The sequence below is a fragment of the Pteronotus mesoamericanus genome, unplaced genomic scaffold, assembly GCF_021234165.1.
Source record: "Pteronotus mesoamericanus isolate MK-2021 breed Mesoamerican mustached bat unplaced genomic scaffold, CSHL_Meso_final contig_182, whole genome shotgun sequence".
In the NCBI taxonomy this organism is placed as follows: domain Eukaryota; kingdom Metazoa; phylum Chordata; class Mammalia; order Chiroptera; family Mormoopidae; genus Pteronotus; species Pteronotus mesoamericanus.
Genome location: NW_026555078.1, coordinates 6,260,633 through 6,270,160, shown reverse-complemented (window position 1 = coordinate 6,270,160; position 9,528 = coordinate 6,260,633). Strand labels below are relative to the sequence as shown.

The window sequence follows — 9,528 nt, the reverse complement described above, 5'->3', positions numbered from 1 at the left end:
TGCAGCGTTTTCCTTTTGTCAAGGTTTCTTCTTTCTTTTTACAAGTTTGAGGCTTCAAATCAATAGCTAGAATTGTCCTTTTTTCCAGTTTACAGGGGGAAAAAAAGGAAAACATTAGTAAATGTTTAGTACATTAGTAAAGATTAAAATACTATTTAAAAATAAGTATAATCAAGACTGTAGGTTAAAATGTGGTCTAGCTCCATAGTAGAGTCAGCTGTGTTGTTCCAACTGTAATCTGAGGGATTGAGTCAAAGTATTTTTTCTTTGTTTTTCTGGATGTGTGAAGAAATATCTGATCCTTGTCAGAATCAGAAAAATTAATAAACATAATCAAAGCATGGGTTTTACGGTCTATAGAAGATATACAGGCACATTAACTTCAGCAAGACTGCAGTCGGGATGAATAATAGTATTTTCCATAGGAAAAAGAGAACAAAACAGTAGGGGAGTGATATTATTCATGCACACACAAAAAAATCAGTGGAAAAGTAAAACCATTAAAATAAAGAGTGGCTAAGCATATGAACATGACAGTAATTGAGCATATTTGTCTAAAATTGTTTCAAATTTTGAGAAGAAAACCGTCCAACTTATTTCTTGCACGAGGCAAACTGCTTTGCCCCTTCCAGACTCCCGTCCCCGGCAGCTGAAGGTGTGCGGTCAATTCCTTCGTCCAGTCCCCAGGTCCTCGCGGCAGCCCCAGCCCAGGACCCAGAGCCCCAGCGGCGTGGTAGGAGATGTGAGCGGAACCGGGGCGGTGGGGGGGGGAGGGTGCTCACAGGTGGGGTGGGGCTGGGGTGAGGGGCGGGCGGCCTCTGGTACCTAGGCCGCCTCAGGTCGAACTCTGCACGCGCTCTGTCCTCGCCCCGGCCCCTAATTGAACCCGCCCCCGAAACTCCACACCTCTCCCTGCACGCTGGGCTTCGGGGTCCCGGCTTTGGGCCGGCAGTGGCGGGAGCGCAGGGGGCGGCAGGAGGCTGGGAGCGCCGAGGGGCGGGGCCAAGCGGGCAAAGCCCGGCCTTCGCTGCGCGGCTCTGAGCGAGACGGCCATTCTGCGCGAGTCGGCCGTGGCCGCGGCGGAGGGATACGGAGCGCCGTATATATTTCACAGAGCGCAGGGTCGCACTTCGGCATTTGTGCTGGGAGTCTCGCGGACGCGTTGCCGTTACTTGCAGTCGGGCGGCGGCGCGGACGGCGGCAGCAGCGGCGGCGGCGGCAGCGGCACAGCGCTCAGCGCACACCGCGCCTTAGCAGCAGCAGCAGCAGCAGTAGCAGAGGCACCCCCGCCGTCACAGCCCGTGGGCTGGTGCAGCCACTCTCGCTCCCTCTGCTCTTCCTTCGTTCGCACCATGGTAGGTTGGGAATGGCAAATGCCGGCGTAGCAGCTGCCTGCCCATTTCTTAACACAGTTCAGCCAGGTTTTTTTCTCTTTTGCGGTTTTCCTTTTTTTTTGGTGGGAGTTATTTTTCCCCCTCTTTTCCGGGTATTACGCAGCAGTTGCGGTTAAAAAGGACACGTTTCGGATTTGCATCTCCCTTTCCTCCGCCAGGGATCCTCTAAATTTTGGTCTTCCAGGGGCTCTTTCTGCAGCGGCACCGGGGCTTCCGCATCCACCCCCTCCCCCAGCCCCGCACCATTGCATCCAGCGCGCCGCACCCGGGCTGCCCGCAGCGCCGCGCCTCGGCTGGGGCCCCGGGGGGCGGGGGAGCCGGGCGGTGCCGGGCACTAACCCCCTCCACCCCGCTGCCTCTCCCTAGGGTCGGGGGTGGCGAGTCCAGCGGGCAGGGGAGAATGAATGGGCCGGAGCAGGCGGGTGGCGCACATTGCTCCGGCCGGGGCGTGGGGGGCGCCGTCAGTGTTGTCCCCTCGCTCCTAGTCGACCCTGCCGTCTCTTAGCGGCTGTCCCCTCCTCCCTCCCGGGGGGCGCGGCGCGGGCGTGGGCTGGGAAGGAAGGAGCCGGGGAAGGGTGGGGTGGGGGCAGGAAGACGAGGGGTGGGGGGCGGAGGGCGGAAGCGGCGGGCAGGCCGCCCTGCGCCCGGGCGGGGCCCTGCGGTGTGGCCGGGACTCGTGTCTCCCCGTTTTGAACCCCTGCAGCCCCCCTACCCCGTATCCCCTACCCAGGGCAGCAGTAAAGGCGTGCGGGAGCCTCGGTGCACCGGAGGCCCTTTCCCGCGGGAGGCGCTGGGTTGGCGCTAATTGGGGCGGGCGGGGGGGCGGGGGAGGAGGGAGCTGGCGCGCGGCTCGGTTTCCATTAGAGACGCAAAGTTTCTGCTCCGGGAGGAGACGGCGGCGCGGCGGGCTCGCCGCCTGGGGGAGCTGAGGCGGGTGGGAGGCGCGGGGCGTGCTTGGCCCTCGCCGGCCGCGCGGTTCCGGAGTGGGAGTGGGAGGTCGCACTGGTTGGTGAGAGGCGGCTCCCCCACCCCCGCGCTGGGGCGGTCCCCTTGCACCTCGTCTGCTCTTAAGGCCTCACCCCTGCCCGGCCCCGCGCTCGGCGTGTCCCCACTCGGCGCTACTTCCAGTCCGGAGGCAGATGCCGTCCACGTTTCCGCTTTCTCTGCAGCTTCTAGATTGCCCGATGCGCCTGTGCGCCTCACTGGGTGTGTTGTCCACAGCCCCCTTCCTCCCTCGGCAGTGCTGACATCACCCACAGCGCTTTCTGTCTTGGATGGGTGAGGAGACGGCCCCCTTGAAGATTCCGCGCACCCTTGCCCCTGAGGCCAACGCCATTAGGCGATTCCTTTTGCTCGAGGAAGGCTGATGCTCTCAGTCCCTCTAACACGATAGTTTTGCCGCGTGGTGGGACTCTCCTCTCCAGTAAGGGTGACAGCTTATCTTTCGAGGTGTGGCAGCGCTTCCTGTTGTACAAGACAGACGTTGCTCTGGCATTACATAAATCCTCGTGTCTCATTTGATTCAAAGAAAACCTCCTTGGCAGTCACTGGGGGGTAGAAAGGGAGGAAAGCCCAATTCTAGTACGGAAAAAAAAGTTTTTCAATGTATTGAAACACCATCCCTATTTGTGAAAGTTTTCATTTAAGAGTTAGAATAAATGCCGTCAGCTTTCTGTTAGGACTTATTTTGTAACTGGCTTCATTAGGTGCCCTTCATTAAAATAAATATACGTATTAGCTCTCTTTGAGGTCTTGAGTTCCCCTGGCTGGAGGCACAGGGTTCAGTGTTTCCGAGAGAATTACCTCCGTGGCCATTACCCCCTCCCGTAAAGTGTTTATTATGAGCAGCTCTTATGTCATCTTCAAGGTGGGTCAATATCCTCCAGCAAAGTTCCTTCTCTCCAGAAAAGAGAGGGTATAGTCTCATAATTGTGTAGTTATTGGTGGACTTAATATTTGTGGTTTTCTAACAGCTCATTTATAGGAGATTCCATTTTTTTCTCTGGCTTCTGAATCAGGATAATTTGACGGAGGGCATTAGCCATTGTAAACGGTAGACTTTTTAACAAATAACCGCCTACTGTAAATGATTGAAAGCATTTATTATGCGGAAATGAAGTTAGTGGGGTAGCTCATTGTGGTATATTTATTTTTTTCCACTTAATTGTATCTCATAAAATGGATATAAAAGCCTGTTAATCCAGCCCAATGCCATTATGTAACACCAACTTGGAGATTTGGAGCGCTCGCAGCAATGCGCACGGTGCGCTGAAAGCCTGCCCCTGGATGAGATCCGGGCTGCGGTGACAGCAGCATCAGGCCGGGTCCCTTCTTGGATGGAAGCGGGGACTGCGGCGCCCCTGGAGCAGTAGGTGGCGCTCCTCTTTCTCAGAGCCTACTGCTGCAGCCTCTGCTGTGGGACCCTTTGCCACTAGAGGTGCCATTTTTCAAATTATGAACTGACCCTTCCTAGTTAGACCTCACTGCACGCGGCCTTAGGCCCAGAGGAGAAAACTTGAAAGCAATTGTCACTTCCTTGTCATCCTTTGATTTCGAAATAGCCTAAAGAGTTTCTAAATGACAGTGCTAAAGTTTTCAGTTTAATGTACTTTAAATATTGATGAAAGGTCACTATTGAAAGTGTAACCGCAGCAACAGTGTTGATCCCAGAGTATTGTAGATTGAATTAACAACCTTTTCTTTCTCCATGTAGGCTGATCAGCTGACTGAAGAACAGATTGCTGGTAAGTCGATGACTTCAGGAAGCTTCCAGTAGACCAGAACTAGGCACCAGTCAGTTTTGGTGACTCTTCTGTTCCCTCCTATAATCTGAACAGTTTTCTAAGACTCTGCAAATGAAAACAAGTAGAAATATTTAGGTCAGATGTTAATCCTTGCCAGTGTTTCGGAGATAACGTGAAAGGAAGTGGAACTAAGACTATCAATTTGTTACGCTCTGGAGTAGCCGCTGACTGTGTCTCACAGTGTGCAAGGTTTTGCATAGAATGCAATTGCACCGAGTTTGCGGCTCAAAATGTAGTTAGAATTTTTATGCCACGGGTCTTTTAGTAATCCACCATGAAACGGTGTACTTGCTATTCTAGAATCAATGGGAATGGGTGAAAATGAGCATTAAGACCATTATAATAATTCCAGCCGGAATTGTGTTGGTTTAGATTGTAATTCCTTAGGAAGCCAGGAATGCCTTTAGCACATGAGTATTCTGGACAACACGTAGGAAGAATGCACTGGTTACCTGGGGGTGTACATTTTAGTCACCGTGATACTGCTATGAAACAGAGCATTCTTACAGCTGTAGAAATTTAACAGAAAGAGACCTGGAATCTTTACTTGTCATATTGGACCTAGGACTAATTTAAATGTGTTCTAACTTAGCCTTCTTTAAAACTGTGAGAATATTGTGGTTTTATGGAGCTGGGTTACAGGAGCAGTGTTTGCTTTATGGACTGCTGTATAAAGGCCAGTCCAATGGGAAGATTGTGGTCTTTATTTCACTGGATAAAGACCAGGCAGTTTCTCATAATTTGCACACCTTGGACAGCTTGCTTTGGCAAGCCCCAGGGAAGTGCGTATTGTGGCTGGGTAAAAACATTCATTCTAAGAGGTAAACTTTTGTTTTCAGAATTCAAGGAAGCTTTCTCCCTATTTGACAAAGATGGTGATGGCACCATCACAACAAAGGAACTTGGCACTGTCATGAGGTCACTGGGTCAGAACCCAACAGAAGCTGAATTGCAGGATATGATCAACGAAGTGGATGCTGACGGTAAGGGCTTTAGAGCTCTGGATGAGCGCCGGTGTTGTGTAATTCAAGCTCAGACGTGTTACAAGATGGTCTTGCAGGTCCCCCGAGCAAAACAAACGTGCAAAGATCCTTTCTGTGGTTGCCTTATGGCCACTGCCAGTGGAGCTGGAAGACTATAGGCCTGCCTTTTGCCTGCTCACCACCCAGACTATTTCCTGGATCAGATCACTGTATTGTTTTCTACCTGCCGTGACGTACAGCTCAATCTTCTATTTATCCACTGCCCCATGAGTCTGTGGGGAAGTAAAAATTAAATAGCTACAGACTTGCTAAGAAAGCGTATTGTCTCTCAGGGGAGAAGAAAGACCCCCAAGTGCAATGGGTGAAGAGCATTCTTAGACATTAACGTGGAATCGGATACAGTGTGAGCTGTAGCTGTGTTTAGTGAAGAGAATTTGGAAGGTCGTGTGAGGCTTGGAGGTGGAGTGCATGCCTGCAGGGGGTAGAGCTATGGAACCCGCGAGGAGGAAAAGGTGCGCACGGCACGGAGCGGGCAGGAACGCGCAGTAACCCCCGTAGCAGTTGGCCCCCCGTCGGTCATCTGTTCTGGACTCCAGAACAGTGGGTAGTAGACTTTTTACTGCTCACTTCCTTCATTGAACAGTTTTTGAGAACCCCCCCAATACGTATTTTTGGAAACCGTGTATATTAACTGTAAATGTATGTAACATTGCAGAACATAGTACATTTTTAAAATGTGAGCTAAGAATAAACAGTTTGGACCTAGACTATTTTTTAGATTATTGACTTGATAGTAGTCATTCAAAAAATAGAGTTTCAAAAGGAAACAAAGTTGAGTTCCACTTGTCTGGCCACATACACTTAGAAGCAGGGGTTTTGGTTAAACTCTAACAATAGTCGCAGTCCATTCAAACTTCTAAAGACTGTTTTCATCCTTAATACTGTTTTGGAAAAAGAGATTGTACATACTTCTCTCTAGTTTGCTAAGGTGATCCGCTGTCTGGGGAAATGGGGTGTCTTCCTCCTATTTTTGCGTAGACACAGCGCTTGGGGGCTGGCAAAGGCCCAAGATTGGATGGAACAAGGTGGGGGAAAGGGAGGTCCGAGGTGACAGAATTTAGCATTCACAGTGAATAAATATGATCATGCCTAAGGCCATACATCTCTGCTTGGCTGTGAGCTTGCCAAGTAATTAACATTGGCTTGCCTGAATATCAGTAATGTTTTAAAGTTTTGGAGGCCAAAGGAGCTTGAAGGGAACTCTGAATTGCTATTTTGATTTAAAGGTGCTGGTGAAAATGAGTAACTTAACCTAAAGCTGTTTTCTTCTAATTTAACTTTATTTCCATATAATTCACATTACATTGTTAATTAGGTGCTTTGTCTTTGGCATGTTCATCTAACTCTTAGTTTTAGAGGAGACTTAGTTTTAGTTATACAGTTGTTTGGAATACTGGCCATAGAACAGATTCTTCTGACACAGTTTCCAAATGTTAATGATTTGAGCTGTGAAAACACTTGAGTTTTGTCCTTAATGGGAAACAAAGATACTGAAAAACAATTAGGTAACTTACCATAACGTGGCTCAGAACTGTCCCCTGGAGAAGACTTTCTAACAGTTCATGGTCCACGGCATAATAAAGTCAGTTGTGCCCCTCATGGTCTTTTTCATCCCTGGGGGCCCACATCTAGGCCTCGACCAGCATCGGGAGCCAAGGCAGAGTTGGATCCCTTAGATCCCTGTAGCTCGGGGGGGGGGGGGGGGGGGGAGATAACCCGGAATGCTCCCCTCAGGGGGGGAGGGTTGGGCCTGTGCTGCTCTGCGCTTTTCCTCTCCTGAACTGTGCAGCTCCCTTCAGTTGTCAAGGATTTGCATATGCACTTTCCTTTGCATCATTAAATGCTCTCCAGGGCACCTATTACTCGTTTGAATTATGTGAATCGTGAAATTGCCTTGTGAAGTATTTCAATAGTTTTAAGACCGACAAATGGTCCAACCTAAGAAAATAATTTGTCAGTGTGTCCTAGCAAGTGCTTACTGTTCTAGAAAGTGGTTCTAAAACTATTACCGCAGAGAAGCATTGCTGGAGCACTTATTTTACAGAGCTTTTTGTTTTTTAATTTAAGGTAATGGCACCATTGACTTCCCAGAATTCTTGACTATGATGGCTAGAAAAATGAAAGATACAGACAGCGAAGAAGAAATCCGTGAGGCATTCCGAGTCTTTGACAAGGTAACCCTGCATCTACACTGCAGACGGTGCTTAAGTACTGCTTTTTTTGCTATCATTTCTAAAAGCTTTAATAATCTCTGTAGTTCGAACACTTATCTAACTGCCCGAGCCTCTTAAATCTCACTTTCAAATAATCCTGACTTAAGCAGTAATCTTATTGAGTAAGGGTAAGCATAATAAATAACAGAAAATTTGAACCAAGTTTCTTGTTACTTTCAATTTCTCTTAACTTTTGAAAAGCTCCTGTGTGTTCTGCATTCGATGACTGCTCATGTGGAGTGGGTAGAGGTGGGAACTGGAGATTGGAGAATTGTCGATGAGAGCAGGGTTGGCAGTAACCTGAGAGGGCATAATTAAGTCAAAGATCTACTGTCATCAGCCCCTAGTAGTCACAATTGCTGAATGTTCACAGGATGGCAATGGTTACATCAGTGCGGCAGAACTACGTCATGTCATGACAAACTTAGGAGAAAAACTAACAGATGAAGAAGTAGATGAAATGATCAGAGAAGCAGATATTGATGGAGATGGACAAGTCAACTATGAAGGTAAAACACTAGCTATGTTTCTTTATCTTACTTCTTAATAGTTTCCCCTTTACAATCTAAACAAGTTAATCGCTTTACTAGACAGTCACTGATATTTTCTTATGCAGAGTAGAGACGTGTTCATAAAGCTGCTTTTGAAGATAACTGAAAGGTATGATTATTTGTCTTTTCAGAATTCGTACAGATGATGACTGCAAAATGAAGACCTACTTTCAACTTTTTTCCCCCCTCTAGAAGAATCAAATTGAATCTTTTACTTACCTCTTGCAAAAAAAAAAAAAAATCATTTACTCATTCTGTTTCTATATAGCAAAACTGAATGTCAAAAGTACCTTCTGTCCACACACACAAAAAATCTGCATGTATTGGTTGGTGGTCCTGTCCCCTAAAGATCAAGCTACACATCAGTTTTACAATATAAATACTTGTACTACCTTAACGATAAGGAAGCACTTAGTGGACTCCTTGCAGTTCCATTTGCTAATGATTAATACACCGTTTGGGCTGGCCAGTTTTTCATGCATGCAGCTTGACAATTGAGCACAGTCAGGCATTTGTATTAAAAACGAAAAATGAAAAAACAAATTCAAAACCTGTTCAGATGGGTTCTAGTTCAGTTTGTTAGTATAAATTGTCATAGCAGGTTTACTGAAAGCAAACACATTTAAAATTGGTTTACCTCAGGAAGTGTGTAGAAAAATGAGGGAAGGATAAACTGTCCAGATGTAGCCCCACTCAGCAAGATGGTCCTCTTGTACTCCCTGCGCCCCGACCCACGGTGACAGTGACACATCTTGGTGGCGTGCCCACGTGTGTTGGTGTGGCGTTGTCTGCATTATACTAGAGGGAAATGGGTGTCAGGCTGTCACCATTCGTACAAATTTTTTTAAAAAAACTTACCAAGGGAGCATCTTTGGACTCTCTGTTTTTAAAACCTTCCGAACCGTGACTTGGAGCCAGCAGAGGTAGGCTGTGGCTGTGGACTTCAGCACAACCATCAACATTGCTGTTCAAGAAATTACAATTTACGTCCATTCCAAGTTGTAAATGCTAGTCTTTTTATTTTTTTTTTCCAATAAAAAGACCATTAACTTAAAGTGGTGTTAAATGCTTTTTAAAGCTGAGATCTAAGTGGGGACAAGGCAGTTGGAGGGGAGGCCAGTGCACCTTTAGCGGCCCCCGGCCCAGCATTGGGTTTCCCTCCTCGCGTCCCGGCACCAGCCTCTGAGCCTGAGCCCCTGCCTAAAACCAAGCAAATACCGGCTGCTGCGCCATGTTTGTGGGCATGGAGGCCTGTTGTATTTTCATTGGGGGGAGGGGACAGTGAATCATGGTAACTTTATGATTATTCAGGCAATAGAGCTCTTAAATGAAGGAAAAACCACTTTCTCTCAAGCATGTATTTAGGGGTTCTTCTCAAACTGTGCTGCTGATACCTGTTTATGTAACTACTTGAGACCACCTGTGCAAGAGACATGATTTAGTGTGTCTGTAATCCAGTCCTCGCTGTGTGTGGTAGAAGCAGTAGTCACTTTTCTAAGCCAGTCTTCATGCCTAAAAGACCC

At 47.8% G+C, this 9,528-nt stretch overlaps 1 protein-coding gene across 1 annotated transcript; it reads left to right on the top strand.

Moving 5' to 3' along the window:
• The first annotated feature begins 1,076 nt into the window (after positions 1 to 1,076).
• On the top strand, positions 1,077 to 9,060 carry CALM1 (calmodulin 1). Its single transcript, XM_054567155.1, has 6 exons — positions 1,077 to 1,355; positions 4,108 to 4,138; positions 5,038 to 5,181; positions 7,309 to 7,415; positions 7,828 to 7,963; positions 8,137 to 9,060. Exons 1-6 carry the CDS (start codon positions 1,353 to 1,355, stop codon positions 8,163 to 8,165), a joined length of 450 nt encoding a protein of 149 aa, XP_054423130.1. The 5' UTR covers positions 1,077 to 1,352; the 3' UTR covers positions 8,166 to 9,060.
• Positions 9,061 to 9,528: the final 468 nt, after the last annotated feature.

Bases quoted from the DNA above. Each gene is read 5' to 3' on its own strand.
- CALM1 (XM_054567155.1), top strand. The intron at 7,416-7,827 runs GTAACCCTGCAT...GAATGTTCACAG, and splicing joins CATTCCGAGTCTTTGACAAG to GATGGCAATGGTTACATCAG. The intron at 7,964-8,136 runs GTAAAACACTAG...TTGTCTTTTCAG, and splicing joins TGGACAAGTCAACTATGAAG to AATTCGTACAGATGATGACT.